The sequence below is a fragment of the Lepisosteus oculatus genome, chromosome 2 (assembly GCF_040954835.1).
Source record: "Lepisosteus oculatus isolate fLepOcu1 chromosome 2, fLepOcu1.hap2, whole genome shotgun sequence".
Lineage (NCBI taxonomy): Eukaryota > Metazoa > Chordata > Actinopteri > Semionotiformes > Lepisosteidae > Lepisosteus > Lepisosteus oculatus.
This window is the reverse complement of record NC_090697.1, coordinates 68,967,062-68,986,672: the sequence shown is the minus strand read 5'-3', so window position 1 is coordinate 68,986,672 and position 19,611 is coordinate 68,967,062. Positions and strand designations below refer to the sequence as shown.

The 19,611-nt window shown below is 39.1% G+C and overlaps 1 protein-coding gene and 1 non-coding gene across 2 annotated transcripts; both read left to right on the top strand.

Moving 5' to 3' along the window:
* The first annotated feature begins 4,864 nt into the window (after window positions 1–4,864).
* On the top strand, window positions 4,865–4,935 carry trnag-ccc (transfer RNA glycine (anticodon CCC)). Its single transcript has one exon. It is a non-coding gene; the product is annotated as a tRNA-Gly (tRNA).
* A 240-nt stretch (window positions 4,936–5,175) lies between these two features.
* On the top strand, window positions 5,176–19,234 carry tia1 (TIA1 cytotoxic granule-associated RNA binding protein). Its single transcript, XM_015337606.2, has 12 exons — window positions 5,176–5,362; window positions 6,759–6,855; window positions 7,528–7,626; window positions 9,835–9,889; window positions 10,414–10,501; window positions 10,810–10,885; window positions 11,102–11,210; window positions 11,452–11,547; window positions 11,675–11,759; window positions 12,288–12,426; window positions 12,876–13,021; window positions 18,146–19,234. Exons 1-12 carry the CDS (start codon window positions 5,334–5,336, stop codon window positions 18,267–18,269), a joined length of 1,143 nt encoding a protein of 380 aa, XP_015193092.1. The 5' UTR covers window positions 5,176–5,333; the 3' UTR covers window positions 18,270–19,234.
* The last annotated feature ends 377 nt before the right edge of the window (window positions 19,235–19,611 follow it).

Sequence of the window (19,611 nt, the reverse complement as noted above, 5' to 3'; positions counted from 1 at the left end):
CCTACCTGTTCAATTCTCCCATTAGACAAAATCGCTCGTTTCTCTCCCCTCCTCGTTTTCTCTCCACTGTCCTGTCCCTCCATTCCCATCTGTCCATCCTTCCCCCTGTCTTCCCTCTCTTTCAATCTCCCTCTCTTCCACCAACAATCCTCCTCCACCTTTCACCCTAGTTCTCTCATACTCTCTTACCTCCCCTGCACCACCAAAAGCTGTCTTTCAAGCAGAAGGCAAATGGAATGAATGAATATATAAATGTTGTGAGTTCTGTTTTTCTGTGTCCCTTGAATATGCAGCAAGTAGGGTTGGTGTATCTCATCTTAGCAACTGCAATGCAGTTTCTTGTCTTCACCAATGCGTATTTCCAAATTCTCATCGGTTTGTCTCCAACTATTTCACTGCTTTCTGCTTCAATCCCAGATTCCTGGTGTTCCCAATGTGCACATCTGTCTTAGTGGTTCATATGAGGGAATTCACTGATGACTGTGCTCTACAGGAGATGTGGGCAGTAACAGCGTCAGTGTGAAAGTATGCTATACTGGTATGGTGTGTAATGACAGGAAGAGTGCTGGGGGTGTTATGCTAAGAAACATGTTGGACAATGGCTTGGTGATGTGTATATCAGAAGTTATCACTTGCTGCTGAGAGTCACTCATATTGCTAGATTTGCCATTCACCCATTTTTTAACTGCTTTAACCAAAGCAAGGTTGATGGGGAGCCAGAACCTAATTCAGTAGGCGAAGGGTGCAAGGGGGGATGGACATTCATCCCGGGATCCATGGGAGGGAACACACACTCACACCAGGGTCAATTTTCCCCAAAAGCCAGTTAACCTACCAGTATGTCTATGGACTGTGGGAAGAACCCAGAGCACCTGGTGGAAACCCACACAAACACAGCGAGAACATATAAACTCCACACAGACAGCACCATGGGAATTGAACCCAGGGTCCCAGCGCTGTGAGGCAGCAATGCTGATCACTGCTCCACTGTGCCTCCCCACTAGATTTGCCAATTTTGACATGAGAAATTGTAGCCCAACTTGCCTTGGATTATCTAGATTTTGCAGATCTGTTCATTTGGTAACACCGCCTCTGAGACCCATGTTTTTCTTTTACTCTCTCTCACCTCCCTTCGCCACCTCTCTTTCTCTCTCTGCTTTTCTCTCAGTCTTTCCCTTCCCCTCCCTGCCTCTCTGCCGCTCTCACCTCCTGCTATATATAGACTCCTGCATTGCAGATATCTCATTGCTCAGGCCCTGCAGTTGTCTGTGAGCCACAGTGTTACAGGCCAGTGTTGGTCAAACATGTGGTTGATCGCCAGTCAGTACACAGACTGTGTGGTATCCCCAAGTTTCAGTTACCTCAGGAATACCAGACTTCATTAATACTCACTGTAACTCTCTGTGTTCAGCTAAAACATATACTAAAAGGGTGGATCCATCCAACTCGCTGAATATTAAAGCCTTTTTTGCCCACAAAGCCTATAAATTCTCAGATTGTGATTAGACCAATTAGACAATGAGGGAAACAAAAGAAAAGCATTGCCTCAAATGTTTTTTTTTCCTTTGTATTTATTTTCATTAAATCAGCTCTGGTATCACTTACGACAAATTTGAAATACCAATGACAATTTATTTAACAAACCACAGCACAGTTTGTTTAAGCCTTTCAGATTTGTAATGCATGTGTTCTTATATTTTTGTGTGCTTTACAGCATTGTTCTTTCTGCTTTTTTTTTGGTCTTACTGGCTTTTAGGGAACAATCCGTTCACAGTCGATCGAAAGTGAACATAACAATTACAATTGCAAGCAAAGATTTTTTTTGCATTGGTTTGATATACAGTAAATCTTTCTTTGTACTACTTTAAATAGTCTGTAGAAAAAGAAGCACTTTGTATTCAAAAGCTACAAATCATAATGGCAAGACTGGGAGAAACTGCTGCTCTATAACAATTACTTTAGGTGCTGTGCTACTGTATATGTCGGGTCTCACGGCTCTATGAAAATGCTCACCAAAACTAAAGGGGATCTTCATGGGACAACATTCATCCTGTTCAAAATGGTTTCACATCAAATTCAATGAAACTTTGATGAAAATTTGTCTGTGGTCATGATTTGCTTTGTAACGTCTCATGTTTAGTGTCAAACAACTTATTATAGCTGACAAGATTCGAATGCATTTCTGCTGCTGGGCTCCCCCAAAATCAGTTGTTTCTTAAGCCAATAGAGACCTCTGCAATCCTGAAATCTGTCAGTAACGATTCCAAAGTGTCTTTGAAATGTACACAGGCCAATGTTCTCCAGCTGGAAGTCGACTGTGCTCTGAGTTTTGGGATCATTCATTTTTTTCTTTTGTGGGGCTGCGTTACAGGAATTCATTATGCTTTATGTTTTATTCATGGTACTGTGGCTCACTCTGTCTTTCTGCTGTCTCAGTACAACTGAGGAGGGAGCTCAGAGGAGTGTGATTCTGTCAGGCATAGATAGCAAGACGCCCCACATTACCGCAGGCCCTGTGACAGCACTGCACTGAGCTCCTGACAGCTCAGAGGCAAGGTGCAGCCTCTACATACAGACTCTTCAAAAGATTCTGAATCACAGTGTACTGTAATTCTTAAGCTGGTCATTCCCTGTCAGTCATAACTTTGGAAGCTGCAGATCTGGGTATTTTTTAGAATAAATAGAAAATAAATAAATTGGTTATCATTTGGCATTGCTCATTCAATTATTAATTTAAGAACATACAAAAGTTGAAAAATGAGAGGAGACCATTTGGTCCATGAAGCACTTTTGTTGTTAGTAGCTTATTAATCTGAGGATAACAACCGGATGTTTTTTTTTAAAAGAAGCCAGGGTATCAACTACAAGAACATGGCCGGGTAGCTTGTTCCACACTCCCACCACCCTTTGTGTAAAATCGCCGCCTGTTTTCATTTTAAGCACTTCCACGTGGTATCCAACCGTGCCCTCTAGTGTCCATTCAGGGAAAGTGCACCGCTTGACTTTGAATTTTAGCTGAAATATGCCTTTGACCTTAGATGTAAAATACCTACTGTACCTACTGTCTACCTACTATAGACAAGATAACATTTGCACAATTAACCCTAAGAATACACGCAAAATACAGTAATTAAATAGGTGTAAACACAAACTATTGTGTTTTGGCTTTATTTAAATGTTCACCGGTTATTTATTCATCACGTTATTTGGGGGTATGCATTAACTTGAAAACGAGCGTGAGTGGATTATAGCTGGAACCTGGAATCTACAATCCAGATATCTATTTTAGTATATAATAATACAATTTTTACATACACTTATATATAATGAAGCCAGTTCAGAGATAGGGGTTATTAGGAGGCTATGATTAATTGGCTACATTACTCTGCTCTTCTCCCCACTGATAGCTGATGTGTGGTGAGCGTACTGGCGCACTATGGCTGGTGGAGCTGCACATTGGTGGTGGTGGAGGGGAGTCCCCATTACCTGTAAAGCGCTTTCAGTGGAGTGTCCAGAAAAGCGCTATATAAGTGTAAGCAATTGTTGTTATTATTATTATTATTATGATTATTATTATTATTTAAAGGGCCAATGGGAAATCTGGCCAGGGCGCCGGGGTTACACGGGGTTATATGAATCTAGTCAGTCTGGAAAAAGTCATTGTCAGTTACACTAGACTCCGAACACAATTATTTCAGAATCAGATATCAGTGTAAATTATACCGTATTTTCGCTGTCGCCGAAAGTTTTGTTAACTTTGTAAATACTGATCGTTTAAGTTAGTTTTTACTTATACCAAAATACTGTTTACATAACGGTTTTTTAATTTACTAACGCCATTTACTGAACTATGATCCTAATATAAAAAACAAATGCTGACAATACCTATAAATGTTTCGATTTATGGTCCTAACATTCAAAAGCAGCTTTTCGAAGCGCAACACCTGTGAGTTTGTACTTCCATCTGGTGTTATGAAAAGGTATTGCAGCCTCAAATTAATTTAAAATCCACCGGGCAACAACATGCACTTAACAAGCCAGATTCCAAGCACTGTAAATTTAAAGAATTGTACCTTATAATAAAGCACAATATAAAGATGCAAGTATAATTTTTATGCCCATAATTTAAATCCTGAATTTGCTAGATGTTAGCTTGTATTGATCCGAATGTAATAGGAAAGACGACAGCGTGTAAAACTCCAACCCGATTAATTTGTTAACATGGAAAATAAGGATTAATGATTTTCAGTGTATTCCGTGTCTCGCATAATGTACGTAATGATATAGTACTTTTGAGAAAATAATTAATACCAAACTTCTTTTCTAAAGGCTCGACACTTCGAAAATCCCAGGATTTTGCATGAGCCCCAGTATTGAAGAGCCCCGGTCCAGTTGGTCTTCTGCTTCACCCAAGCTCGCCTGCTTGTGAAAGCTCAGGAACACTAACTAGTTTAAGCCACTGAGCCGTCAACAGTGTTTCAATGGAGGGAACACTGGTTCGTGAGGGCTGAAGGAAATTCTGATTTGTATTCCAAACGATCTCTAAATAACTGAACACACTACCTACTTAACTGGTCGTAGTTGAATTGCTACAGTCCTTGACAAATTACTTAATTGCTGCCTGTAAAACAAATGCATGAACTGCGGCTCTGCAGGACCAGAGTTTGATCTAGAACAAGGACGCAGATATTTCAGAGACACCTAGCAAATAAGACAACAGCAAATGTATCTCGCAACGTGTGCCGCGTTGCATTCTAAATTGCCTTACATAAAAAGCTGACCTGCGCTTAAAATCGAGCAAAACAACTGACGTCATGGGGCTTACTTCTGTTATCAGCAACAAAATGGTAACAGAACGTCAGAAGCGCCGCTGGTGTAGTGGTATCATGCAAGATTCCCATTCTTGCGACCCGGGTTCGATTCCCGGGCGGCGCACATATTTTCCTGGGGAAATATTTTTTTCTAACATCAGCGTCGTTTATAATCATTTTATTATTTATTTTTGTTTATGTCATAAATGAGGAAACAGGAAAAACACAACAACTCATCATAAACCGAATGGTTTCATTTTAGGAACTTACAGTCCCGAAACTGACGTCTGCGCCGAACGCTTTTGACTGTTCCTAGCCACCGCGGCACCCTACTGCGCATGCGGGCTGCTATATCCGCTCCGACTCAGCCGCCATCTTGTGTTGCTTTTCTATTGTTCAGAATAGGAGCAGGCGGCGACGGGAGTTTGTGTGCTTCAAGCCCTTCTCGAATAAAACCCCGTCGAAAATTAAACAAAAACCACAAGGGTTCACTCTCAGGGTTCGAGCGTTTCCTCTGTGAAAATGATGGACGAAGAGCAACCCAAGACTCTGTGAGTATATATTTTTTTTTGTTTCGATTTCTGGCTGGTCCGTATTCAGAAGGAGCTTCATTCAAACGTGCACTCTCTTGGCGCTGTTGGGGAGTACGCACTTGTATTAATCGCTCCGAAACTGCCCGAGATAGGATCCGAGTCTTTCCAAATATATTTCTTTCGACCGGTGTCTTTTAGCGGTGAAGGGGGGACGCGGACAGCCCGTGTTTCGGGTTATGTTGTGCGGACGAGTGAAATGGGCCTGCGATCAAAGCTCACGGCTTGTCTGCGGTTACCCGGTTTTCTGTGTGATGACGTGACTGTTTTAGCGGCCCTTGTACAGTTATCAATAAAAGTACCGCGTCGGGGGGAAAACAAAGAATGTAATTTGTCCACCCTTGGTCGTTTATTGCTGTCGTTTTCTTTATTTTTCGGTATGAATGTTCGGGGTTTTGGGTGGTGTACTGGGCTGGTGAGGGGACAAGGCCTAGTTTCGTGTCATCTGAGCTGTCGGACTCGGTTACGTTTCCCCAAGGTGTCCGGCGCTGCCCGGGGAACAGTTTAAGACGGCTCCCAGCTATCGATGTTTTGTGGTCTTAGTTGTCCGACAAGTTTATATTAATCGTTTCTAGAAGTTAAGGAATAACTGAGTTCAAGGCCCTCCAGGGTAAAACGGTTTTGCGTCGGGTTCAATGGCGCCTTACCACCCCCTACCCTCCCCCCCCCCTACGCCTTGCTGAATTATTCTTTGTTTCAGTCGCCAGCCAACGTCCTGTGTGTTTAGAGATTATTTTTTTTATATCGTTCTTTATTTTTGGCGCAACGGCGTTTACGAGGCCGGCGCTGCGTTATAGTCAAAATGGTTGCTCATACGTTGGCCGTAACACGCTTGCCGTCTTTTGTGGCAGTTACGGGCATTTCTTTGTTATTGTGTAACTATGGAGTGATTTATGCTCCTTTGTTTTATTTGCGTTCAAACGAGAGATATATATTTAAAAAACGAGAAACGATCGCTACTCCATGTTAGCAGTCGAACGCGATCCGGGAAATGTTTTGCCCACGAAGACGTGTTCAATTCTCCCCCCCGGTTGTTAATTTGCGAGTGTCTGCACCATTAAGATACCTAGAGGACTGACGCAGATTCGGGTCGAGTGAAGGTATGAAGGGAATGCGGAAAATACGGATGTGCCACCACGCCGAGCTCTTCCTTGCGTCATCTCATTTTCTTTAACTTGTTCTTAACTTTTGTTGCACACGCAGTGCAGTGTGCAGCTGCTTTACTTCACAGTGGTTGTGGGGGGAAAAAATAAAAAAGGCCTCGTACTTCTGCCGTTTTTAAGGACTCTCCTGAAGGAGAGCTTTGTTACGCTGTTGTTCACCCGGTGTTGTGTGTTGGGTTTTTTTTTTTTTACAGGTACGTAGGGAACCTTTCCCGGGATGTGACCGAAGCCCTTATCCTTCAGCTCTTCAGTCAGATTGGACCCTGCAAAAGCTGTAAAATGATTGTTGATGTAAGTATCAATCTCCAGGTGCAAAAGAAACGAAGTGAGGTTGGCAGATTGCCCTGTCTCTGAAACGGGCATATCCGTGTTCTTGTTTTTCTTGGCCCCAGTTGAGTATCACGTTTTGACACGTATAGGTGAAACTTGTGCAGTTGCCAAATTTTGTTTTTCGTACGCATTTCAAATTTGTGGTAAATGCGTGCAATTGTTGTGAGCTGGCATGCCCTTAGTTCCACATAACCTTTCATCACAGGGTGATGTGGTTCCTGGTGAGTCGGTCTATTATTCTTCAGGCTCCATGGTTTTTGTGTTATAATAGGACTGATTTATAGTGCAACCGAGTTCGGATTGCCTGCAGCAGTGTATTCAGATAGTCCGGACATGCCAAGGTAGTGTTCTTGGACCAAATTGCCTTCCTGTTTTCGTGATCTATTTATCAGGCAAGGATGGGTTTCTCAACTCTCTTCATTACTTGGTGCTTCTCTTAATGAGCAGGCTGTGAAAGGTGTTCCATTGGAATATGTATCTTGCTTGTACACAACTGTGCAGTGGATAAAGGACTATGGGAAAAACTTACTAGGGGTTTCAAAGTCTAACAGTATAACAGTGCATACGTAAGCCAGTTTGGGCATACTGTGATGTCATATTTGCTAAAAGTGCTCAATGTGTTCCTATCTACAGACGGCCGGCAATGACCCATACTGCTTTGTGGAGTTTTATGAGCATCGGCATGCTGCTGCTGCCCTAGCTGCCATGAATGGACGTAAAATAATGGGTAAGGTAAGCTATCGTATCTACAGGGTGAGTTGGGCTGGGTGGGGATGGAACTGTGAATACTACTGTTCAGTGTGAGGATGAGTTTTTTTTCAGATGCTATTTTGTAGACCTTGTTAGCCAATGTACTGTGCTTTACACACAGATCACTGGTGTCTTTTTGTTAACAAGGCTTTAATGTCAAAAGACTTGACACTGGCAGCAGATAATTTGTATTGTGCAAGTTGCAGGTTCTAGACGTATGTTTTTTTATTTTTGTGCAATGCCAAGTTTGAAAAGTAGTTCTTAACATGGAGTAAAATGATCCTCATTTCAGGTTATTTTAGACAGACATTTGACAAATCTGCACATTTTTAAGTGTTTTGAATGACGCATCTCAGGAAAGATCGTGGTTTCTAAAGATCCACGAGTTGCTTTTTAAAATAAGGACAACTTTTATAGCTGACCCCTAATGTTTGAATACATCCAGATTCCAAATTAAACCTGAAATGTTCTTTTTAATGGTGTCTCTAAACAAGGTAAGTAATTTCTGAAACAATTTGGCTCACTTTTATCACATGCAGCGTGTTAATCTGTTAAGTCAAGATCACTGTTCAGTTTGTTAGCGAAGGGGTGAGCTGTGATAGTTCGATTCCCTCTCTGAACCAAGTGCCTCATGTTACAGTGTACAAGCTATGAAAGTGTTAGTGACATTCTCAAGCGCAGTGACTTTTTCCACTTTGTATTGGCAGTGGCATTAAACTGGCTTGAACAACTTCATTTTTGCAGAAACATTTTCACACAGTTTGCTTAAGGAAAGACTTAGCTTGAAAATATTCAAATTCTGGTATACAAGTGACATCTTATTTTGAATCTGAGAATGTATCGTACTGATTTGCAAATCCTCATTTTGTGAAATGGTGCAATGTTTTTTCTAAGTAAAATGTAGACATTCTGTTACATCAATATAGTTGTTGTGCTGTGTGGAATTTGAGAAATTGCGTCAACAGTGAAGGCCACTCTGTTTTTGGTTTGCACTGGCTGGATGCCTAGTATCTGTACTTCACTTTTTAAAAAATTTTCCTTATACTATTAACTGAAATGCCTGTAGCTTTAGCAGGAAAATGTTTATATTTCCTGTCAATTTTCTTATACAGGATTGTATAAAAAGTCTTGGGACACCAGTAGTTTCGGTAGATGGCTGCTTACAGATTTTACGTCTTCCTTGAACACAAGATAAGGCTTACAATGTTTTTTTTTGCAAATCTAAAGTCTTGGAAGATCATTAACAATCTACAGTTAGTCATAAGGTCATAGCTTTAATTTAGTCATTAATATACAGGGAAGATGGAACTGCTAGTTTGACAGATGTTTCTCAGATTTGTTTTCCTTCTGTTTCTCAAATATATTTATGCAAGTGATGGGGATGTTGACTAAAGAACAGGTCTTGATGCATTTAACAGAGGAAACTTATGAGTATTGCTGCATGCATCTGTGCCTGTGATGCCTTGAGTGTCTGTTTTGAGGCAGATCCGTTTAATTAAAAGGCTTATTAGTGCTCTATGTAATCTAGCAATAGCAGCAGTGTTTCCTCACACTATGGCGTTGCAGTGTCTTCATTTCAAATGTAAGTGCACCACACTTAACAGTAAACAGTTCATTTGCAGTGCAATAATAATAAAAGGAAATAAAACCATGGTTTTATGAATTTGTCATGAGGATAAAATTCAAAGAATTTGGAACATTCAGGGTGTCCCATGACTTTTGATATGATATTCATAATTTGTAGACTTTAACACAGGGTGGTTATAAAGTAAGTGCTTTGATTTGTACTTCCCTTCTGTCACTGCACTGTAGTCCCCAAGTGCCTTGCCCTATAGCCACCCATATATGCCTCATGTTTTTGCAAAAGCTGTAGCTTTAAAAAAACATTCAGTTTCAAATATTTTATCCTCAACAGGTAATGAAGGACCATTGAGGAGTTAAACAAGTTCATATTTTCACTCGTTTGTAAGTTCCTTGTTATTTAGACCTTTTTACTCTTACTAAATTATTCCAAATTACAACTAGAGAGAAATTATGCAAATATTTCATATGATTGTGATCAGGTTGTCTCATCACTGCAAATGTTGAGAGATTCTCACATTGTACATAGGATTTTAGTTTTTTACCACAACCGTTCTATGCATGCTTATTTGAATACATATGCAAATTGTTGCTGTTTTTTTTTTCTAGGAGGTTAAAGTGAATTGGGCCACAACACCAAGTAGCCAGAAGAAAGACACAAGCAGTAAGTATTTTCATCATAATGCTCATCAGGGAGACCTTCCACACAATTTTGAGGAGTAGTAGTAGTATAGAAAGTTGGATGAAAGTGTAGTGAGGTTGAAAGATCTGTATTACCAGAAAGTGTCACCAAAGGCAGTAGTCCTCTAAGTCTTGTGGAAATTTGTACCATCTGCCATCCTGTGGGTTTTGGAAAGGTCTGGATATGGCCATATCCTGACTTCCTTCTAGGAACAGCTAAAAGAGATCCCAGGATTAGTTGGCTACCGCTAAAAAGGCTAAATAGCTTGAAAAGTTTCCTTTTGTTTGGAGCCTCTGTTACATGAAGAATTTGTACAGACAGTAAAAGAGCTGCTTCAATTTAATTAACTTTAATGTAGTACATTCACTGCTTTTTTGAGAGAGGTTGTTGTTTCCACAGACCGCCTTATAACTAATTTAGCTCTGAAGTCCTTGGATGAAGAGCCTAAATATTATATTCCAAATATTACTTAAATGAATTAAATCTGTATGTTCCATTTCTTTTAGATCATTTTCATGTCTTTGTTGGAGACCTGAGCCCAGAAATCACCACAGAAGATATTAAAGCAGCCTTTGCACCATTTGGAAGAATATCGTAAGTGCTTACACTTTTTGCTATGAATGCATACAGTCTGAATACATCCATTCAGAAACTGGGCTTCATAAACATCTTTACAACTTTTTATTGATTTAAAAAAAAATTGGTGTATGCTAGTGAATTCTGTTAAAAAGACTTGTCTTCTTAGTGTCTGCTAGGTGTCTAGAGCCACTAGTATTTGACTTTCAATAGCGCATTAATTCAGTGTTTAAAAGGGTGTAAATTACTTTGAGCTTGTTAAACAATTTTTAATGTAAGTTTCACATCTTGATCCGTCCAACTGATTGTTTTTTTTGTGTCTGCAGTGATGCACGTGTGGTGAAAGACATGGCTACCGGTAAATCAAAAGGTTATGGATTTGTCTCTTTCTTCAACAAATGGGTGAGTTTTTTTCCCCTGTTTTTCAAGCGGGCTTCTGCGTCGTTTCATGAGAATTTAATTCAGACACACTGCTTTTTTGTAAAACTGAACTTTATTGTAGATACTCATGGTATGATTATTTTAAGAGTGACTTAAATTGCAGACAACTTAAATCTGACATTCAAGAACTCATGCAACATATGTTTTGTTTTATGTGCACACTTTGTGTTAATACAGGATGCAGAAAATGCCATTCAGCAAATGGGAGGACAGTGGCTTGGAGGGAGGCAGATCAGAACAAACTGGGCTACCAGAAAGCCCCCTGCTCCCAAGTCTACCTATGAAAGTAAGTTGACTTGCTAATGTTAAAAGGGTATTCCCCTTTTTATGTAACACCAATTTGTAAGCATTTCATCACCCCTGCTACACAGCCCATCTGTACCAAGATCATTTGAATTTAAATGAACACTGAATTCAAGATTTTAAACTTTTTGGGGGTTCTTGAGCAAGTAATTTTTTTTAACCTTCTGTGCAGTATTGAATTCCATGTGTTTTCTGCTAAAGGTGTCTTCACTCTTCCTCAACAGCAAATGCTAAACATCTGTCATTTGATGAGGTAGTGAACCAGTCTAGTCCAAGCAACTGCACAGTCTACTGTGGTGGAGTGACATCTGGGCTGACGGGTAAGTGCTTTAATACTAGGGCAGATCTATCCTGGCATTGGATGGGCGGCCTTGTAAATAGTGGTTGCACAAAGTATGGAGTTACATATTGTTTTTATTTTTCTAATACCTTTTGTCCTATTTTCAGAGCAACTGATGAGACAGACCTTCTCCCCTTTTGGGCAGATCATGGAAATCCGAGTTTTTCCTGACAAAGGTTATTCGTTTATCAGGTATGTGAAGCTTAAGCACCCCTATTAAGTATTGGCGCGTCCAGTCTAAAATGATTTTTCTATTCATTTGTTCACCCACAACACTAAAACTAGTTCATTCACAATTCTGAAAGAGGTTTGTAGTCTTCTCAAGGATTTGCCACTTTGTTCCAATGAAGCCAGAGACTGTAAATTTGGTACTTCCTTTTGAGTCAGGGGTGATGCAGGGCATGTGGAGAGATCATTTTTGGTGATATTTGACCGAATGCTGCATTTTACTGTAACTGGGTAATTGGTCATTTTGGATCAGCAGATAACTAGATATTTAATAAATGCACTGTTTTTATGATGTAATCTAGAGAGACAGAGAAAGATTTTACTAATAAACATTTGCATGATGGCCATTATATACGGCAGTCATGTAAATTCTGACCAAGCAAGCCCATTTATCTAATCCTTTTCAACAATTCTTCCTATAATTGGTTCTCATGTAAGTTTTAACACTTAATTCAAAGGAAGGTCTTCCTGTTTTTCTTGAACTTGTTCTAGATTTAACTCCCATGAAGGAGCAGCTCATGCTATTGTGTCCGTGAATGGGACTTCAATAGAGGGGCATGTGGTCAAGTGTTACTGGGGCAAGGAGACTCCAGACATGATGAACCCCATGCAGCAGGTACAAGTGCCCCAGGTATGGAATGGAGACCTTTTCTCTTATGAATCATCGTTTGTGTTTTGAGCACAGGCCGCAGAGTGGCATATTTTCTGCAAAATTCAAGTTTTGTTAGAAATCAAATGGCTGTTAATTCTTTTATCCTTATCTTTATTTTAAAACTTCCTTCCTTGCATCATCAGTACAGTAACAAGTGATTTCTACAAACCTATAATGTAGGGTATAAAATGAAAAAAAGCAACATAGCCCAGGATTTGTAATGGGCATATTGCATAAATGCCTATACTACCTTTGAAGCACCAGGGTGAATGTTTACAACAGACTGTTTATTGTAGGTAACCTTTCGTCACTGCACTCTGTTTATACATATGTATCTGTATCCGAGATTTTTAAAATCTTTTGAAGTGCAGTTCTGAGTAGGAGTAGAGGACCTTGAACATTAAGAATGTCAAATCTTTCTTTTGCAGCAAAATAAAGTAGGCTTTGCCCAGCCATATGGGCAATGGGGACAGTGGTATGGCAATGCGCAGCAGATTGGTCAGTATGTCCCCAACGGTTGGCAAGTGCCTACATATGGAGTTTATGGGCAAGCATGGAACCAGCAGGGCTTCAAGTAAGTAAGCGCAGTGTCTGCCACCGTGCTGGTTTAAAGATGATATTCTAGGACACGTTCTTCGTTCTGTCAAATTGAAGATTTCCCAAGTTCCAATGAGAAGTCGAGGAAGTCTGGGGAGTTACCTGCATTTACTAAGTATTTTGAGCTTTTTTTCTTTTTTTAGTTCATGCTTTTTTCCCAGAATTTATAGGTATACTGCCCATTCCAAGGCACGCACCTGATCATTTTCCTCATCTTACCCATCTCAACACAGTTGAACTCTATGAACTGAAAAGGTTCATTTCAATCTAATACTCTTGAAAGACATGACTTTCGGACTAGAGGGTGGGCTTTGCCTCACTCCTTCCTGGTGTTAATCATACACAAGTGCAATGCAGTTTGTAAGTGGATCTGCCCCCACTTTTGGGTACAGTTGAAATGTTGCATTTGATACATAAGCAGACATCCAACTTTTTAAAAATTTTCCCTCCTTGATTGTGTATGGTGTCATTTTTTAAAATGAACTGTTAACATCTGAATTTTGAATTGTTTTGTAATCAGCAGTATTGCTCATATGTACTTCAGAACATCATATACAGATTGCTGTTAATCGTGTTCTATGGGGGAGTTTGGGCCGTATGATGGGGATTTGTAATTAGTACATTAGTAGTCTGTTGTCCTGTTCAAACTGGTCATAATGTGTTTTAGACATTGTACAGTTTACTGGGCTAGGGCTGCTTTGGTCAATGTTTTTCAGAAAAAAACATGCTGCAATACAATTAAGTTTTTTTTGTGCATATTCAGCATAGCCCAAAGATAACTGTGACCCTGCATTGGTTTCTCATCTTTGGTATAAAACTTTTCTTCTTTTTAAAATATAGTATTTCTATATCAGTGCTCTAAATTTGTGTAGCCTGACATATGTGGTTTATGTACCAGTCAGGCATGTAAATTTCTTCAGTGACATTTGCAGAAAAGTGTGTTTTTAAACCTCAAACTTGAACATTTGCACCCAGATCCCTTTTAGCACCATGTGTTGCATGTTGTTTCCCAGTGTGATCAACAGTTTCTTGCTTCTGTGGGAAGGGTGAATTGAGTAAATGCTTCCTTAAATCAAGTTCACAATGTTGAATGTGTATTATGATGCTTTTCCGTAAGACATGTAAAATTGAGAAATATTACCCCTGAAAAATGTAAATTAAGTATGCTTTTGATCAACAGTCATTAATTTTGTATAGAATTTTGACAGCCCTGTTCATTTTGACAGAATTAGTTTCCTCTGACTTTCATGCAACACTTTTAAGTAACCAGAGGGCCTTAGCTAGAACTAGCTTGCTTTTTAATTGTCAAACATTACAACATCAGCATCAGAGACGGTCACCGAAAAAGACGATATGTAAACGAGGTGGACAGAAAACCAAACTAGTGATGACATCTTTAGTGTTCAAGTGACAAGGCTAATTTGACTCCTAATCACACTGGCCATGCCATTTTAAAGAACTGCAGGAGTCAAGAGTGCAATAAATAGACCTGCCCCATCTGAAAGCTGCCTTTCAAGGCTTTATTTGATTATTATCCTTGGTAAATCTGAGTTAGGCTGTTCATACATTGATATGGGTAAGAAGATTGGCCTCAGACCCTGCTCAATTTCTGAGTTAGTGTAGCAGCACCTGGTCAGATCTGTTAATGAATAGTGTCATGATGCTTGAATGTTAGCTGGAAGGGTTTAAAAGTTGGTGCTTGGCATACGTTATTCTGTATTCAGTGATTCACTGGTCTGATTTTCATCTGCTACTGATGACCATTTCAAGTGGTTTTGTTAGTGCATCCAGTTGTATTTACCAACAGTAAGTTTCACTGGGAGCTGTCAGGGAACTTATTTTTGGATGTAGTGTCTTTCCTATTTTAAGTAGGTGGTTAAATGCTGAATTGAGTATTTTGAGAGCATCTGATTTGGGGTATTGATCACCAAGAGTGCAGTTCACCTTGTTTGTACCCAAACTTCTTTTATGTGGCTTTTAGGTTTCCTTAAGAGTGAGGTTGGTGAGATCACAGTACTTGTGTACGGTTGTCAGTAGCAGGTGGAAGCCGGTATGTAGTGAAATAATTCCTTGGGTGGGTCATGGGCTTGTGGGGCTGCCTGTCTTAGGTGTGTTTTCATCTTTTGTCATATCCCTCTGACACAGAATAGGTGTTTGGAAAATCAGTGCCACACTAGAGTGTTCCTTGATATTGCTAAAAACGTCTGACTTCCAACCAGCTAGACTGGTCCTGGAGACATGTAGGCTATTAAAAGTGCTTCCACTTATGACACAAAGCAAAGTTATTCTGCACATGAATTGCATATGGTGGAGAGACCTGTATACCCAATTTTCCAAGATTGTGGAATTGTGCTTGATGTTAATATGGATTGGCATTGGTGCTTGTAAGGTTTAGTAAACATTTGCCTGCAGTGCTCACTTCTACTGCATACCCTGGTGATTGGCATGTAGAAATAGGACGCTAATGTACCACTATTTTTATACAGATGAAAGTGAATCGTTTTAGTACTGCCTGATAGTTTATCAATTTTGTGGGTGATAAGATGCATATCATAGGAAAAGTGGGATTTCTTATTATCGTGACAATGTCAAGAAATATCAGCCTAATTTTGTATTAAATGCTGATTTTGCAGTTAATCAGTAATTGGCAAAATGGACAGTGCCTCCCCTGTCAGAGTGATCAGACATTTGTTTGGTGTTTAATCAAATGTTATTTTTATTACAATCCTCTGCAAAATTGGAAAGTAACTTCACAAGTTTTTAGCAGTTTTGTGTCAATTTTTTTTTCCTGGAAGGAATAAAAGGCTACTATATTCATTTGTCCATGTCTGAATATTTCAAATGCATGTAACCCTAACATTCAGTATTCATATGTGCTTTAAACTGTCCTTTTGACTTTAGGTAGATGGTCATTATGCTGTTTAAAACTTTAAATATATAAAACCCAACTGAACTGTATTGCATTTCTGACATTGGTTTTAACATCTTTTAACTGAATCAACTTTAACAGATTGCATATATAATACCCCCATGATTTTTTTTCTTCAATAGCTGGAAGAGAGTCTTAAAATGCTTACTATTCTAAATGGTGATGTGAAAAATGAATAGAACTGACATATAGTCAATTTCACGTTAACTGTTGCACTGTGCGAAGGTCTTTGACTCGAGCCAAAATCAAGTGAATAATATTTAGATGCACACATTAACAATGTTAATAGTATCCCAGTAGGAACTGAGAACCCCCTGGAACTAAAATATTTGTAAAATCAGACTTAAGCCAGTGCTGCTCTTACAGGAAAGAGAAAAGGCTGCCATACTAGTACTACTTTCCCCTGGCTGTCTTTTTATGAGGAGATGAAAAATGGTAATCGCTTCTTACTAGTGGTCACTTTTGAATACCTGATGACTGCAAGTTCTATACAGTGATAAACGGTTTGTAAAGTGGCTGTTTCTGTTATTGCTCTGCTTGAGCAAAATGTTTGTGGTCTTGAAACCTAGAAGCAGGAGGAGCATCTACAATATAATATTGACTGTGGGCAGATATAGCCATCAGTCCTGTACTATTAGGAACATGTCCTGTTTTTGTAAAAATTAAATCAATATTAAATTAGTACAACTATGACAGTTTTCCTCCTTATTTCAGCGTCCAAAGGTTTTTTTTTGACACATAAAACCGTGCTCGCCAATTAGCTCACATTAATACTATTACCTCTGAATTTTGCTGGGGATTGACTGAGCTACTGTGATCTTTGCTATTCTCAAACAAGTCACATTTACAAGTCAGATTTATTCATCATGAAGATACCTTTCAGGAGCAATCAAAAGGTTAGGGGAAGTATGCTATAAAACCATAATGTCTAGGGCTTCTTCACTCTAAGCTCTCACCTTTGGACTGGGCTGCTAAAGAGCTGAGCTGTAGGCAGTCCTGTTACTGGTTTAACACTACTTGAACAGACCCGCGTGCTGTAACTTGTGTGTCCCATTCAAAGATCAACTTGCACAGCTCTGGTCTTTGAAGGTCTCAAGGTCTTATTCTTTAAGATAACTAGTTATCTTACTTGAGCACCTAACTCAGTACATGGGGGGGGGGCTTAGGGTACAAAAACTAGGGGATTTTGGGAGTTTTAAGACCTTCCAGGATGTGTTGTGTGTTCCAGGTCATTGTTTCAGTGTGACCTTGTGAAAGTCATATCTTCTTTTAAAAACATTGCATGTTCTGTGTGATATGGTGTCCCTAGAGTTTTGCATTTATTTCAGCGATATGGCTGAATTTGACTACAGCAAAAGTCTGTTAACTCCAGAATGGACTTGACTGAACATTGCAGAAATCTTAAACTTCCGTCTTTACCAGCAACTGATGGGAACCAATAAGTAGATAAAAATACAGAACTTGGATTAGACAATACTTACCATATTTTCGTCCAAGGCACGTGTTCTTAACACCGCATAAATGTTTTTGACATAGCATGAAATGCCCATTGCTTAAAGTGATACATCTGCAAGACCAGGCTTATTTTCCGCAGTGCATGTACTGATTTTCAGTGAACATAAAAATGTAAACTCTTTAGCAAGGCTGTGATGCTTTTTTTTTATATGGCTTCAATGCTTTAAATTACAGTGAATGACCAAATCCACTTTGTGGACTTCTCACTGCATTCAGCTTGTTCAAGAAATATATATATTTTTTGCTTTAGGTAGTGCTTTTTCCTTCACCCCTTACATTTTGATTCATGATCTGTCAGTTTATATTTTGACCTACTGCTAATGCAGTGCAAATGATGGAGATGCTCCTAAATCTTTTTAAACTTTATACCAGTTACTTGTGGTGGAGCATTTTGTGTATGAGTCTTTCTCCTTCATTCTTTTAGACCCAGAATATTGGTGTTTTAAATTGACCCATCCTACATTTGTAGTAGGCCTGGACCAAACTTGTTTCATAGTAATTTGCACAAAATTCCAGTGTGAAGGGGGTGGGGATGGCAATTTTAATCTTAATCAAATGAGTTTAGTAATAACACCAGTTTTATTGACTGGCCGCTGTTTTCGTTAGTAGTTCCAAACTTGAGTAACCTGACGGTGGTGTTTTTTTTTCTTTGTCTAGTCAAACACAGGCCAGTGCTGCGTGGACGGGTGCTAACGTCAGGGTTGAGCCCACACAGGGACTGAATGGCTGTGTGATAGCTAACCAGGCAGGATTTGGCACGGCGGGATACCAAACACAGTGATTAAGGCGTGATAAGGCACGCACATACAAAATTAATACAAGTTTAAAAGGACTATGCCTTTGTCAGTTTAAAAAAGGAAAACAAATGTGACCTTTTTCTACAGGGAATTAAAGTAAATTGATATTTTATAATGAGGACGTTTTTGGTTTCTTGTCATTTGGACTGTCATTAGTTATTGGTGTAATTTTTGTCCAAGAAGGGGATGGCCCCAGGTGAATGGGATGAAAATCATGTAAAATGTTCACGACCTAACACATTGTTTAGAAGTTGTTTTATGAAAAATCTTGGATGTCAGCTGTTGTACATTTTTTTTTTAACTAAACAAATTGCAGGGATTACTGCCACTTTTTTGTTTTAAAGGCAGAAAATATTGCACAATACTATTGTTTTTTTCACAAAATTGATGTACTTACACAAATGATAGGTATTTTTAAATTTTGCATTCCACTTTTTCTTTTGTATTGGAGGGCTATTACAAAACTGTTGTATGTAAATAACCAAACATTTAACTCAGATCAAATGTTTTGAAAGTGTATAAAATCAAGTAAAACCTGTTATTACTTTTTTTTTAATCTGTTGGAAGCAACTCTGTTAACACTGGTCCAGGAGAATCTGTTCATAGTGCATGTTTGTGATCCATCTAGGTTAAATTGATGCATTGCTATGCAGTGCAGAATTAGACTAATTAGACTTCTGTGTATAAAATTGATATTTTGATTTATGAAACCTAAATTGATCAGAAAGGTGCACTGTTAATTAATTGAGGTTATAATGCCAGACTTGGACAAGACCCATTACTTTGCCTTATTTCCATTTATTTTATTTAAACCAGCTATCACTAAGAGTAGGCAGTGCCTAAAGACATTCTCAGACATGCTTTTGAAAGAACCTTTTTTTAATGTATATGCTACTATAACGTGTTCTTGCTTTAATGTCCCATTAAAATGCAAATGCATATAAATACACTGTGATAACCTGTGTGGTCTTTTTCTATCATTTACCTATTTTACTTTGGCTGTGATGTACACTATATAAAAATTATGGGATGTTGCAACCCTTGACACAAGTAACAAATGAAAAATCTGGTTTCCCTTACTAGAGCTAATAAATACAGAGGCTAAATCTAGAAAGTTATGCTCTATCACGTGCTCAATTTGATGAATAATGTATACTGCTACACAAGACTTCATGATTGCTCCTTCACCCCTAGAGAGAGACTGTGCTGCCTAGGAGTGTAATTGTGGTCTTCTCACTCAGGCACATTCATAAGCCATAAGCTGCCAAATGAACAGGAAGTTCTGTATGATTGACAGTTATTGTATAACCTGGAATGTTATCAAGA

Bases quoted from the DNA above. Each gene is read 5' to 3' on its own strand.
- tia1 (XM_015337606.2), top strand. From the start codon at position 5,334: ATGATGGACGAAGAGCAACCCAAGACTCT. The intron at 7,627-9,834 runs GTAAGCTATCGT...TTTTTTTTCTAG, and splicing joins GACGTAAAATAATGGGTAAG to GAGGTTAAAGTGAATTGGGC. The intron at 11,211-11,451 runs GTAAGTTGACTT...CTTCCTCAACAG, and splicing joins TCCCAAGTCTACCTATGAAA to CAAATGCTAAACATCTGTCA.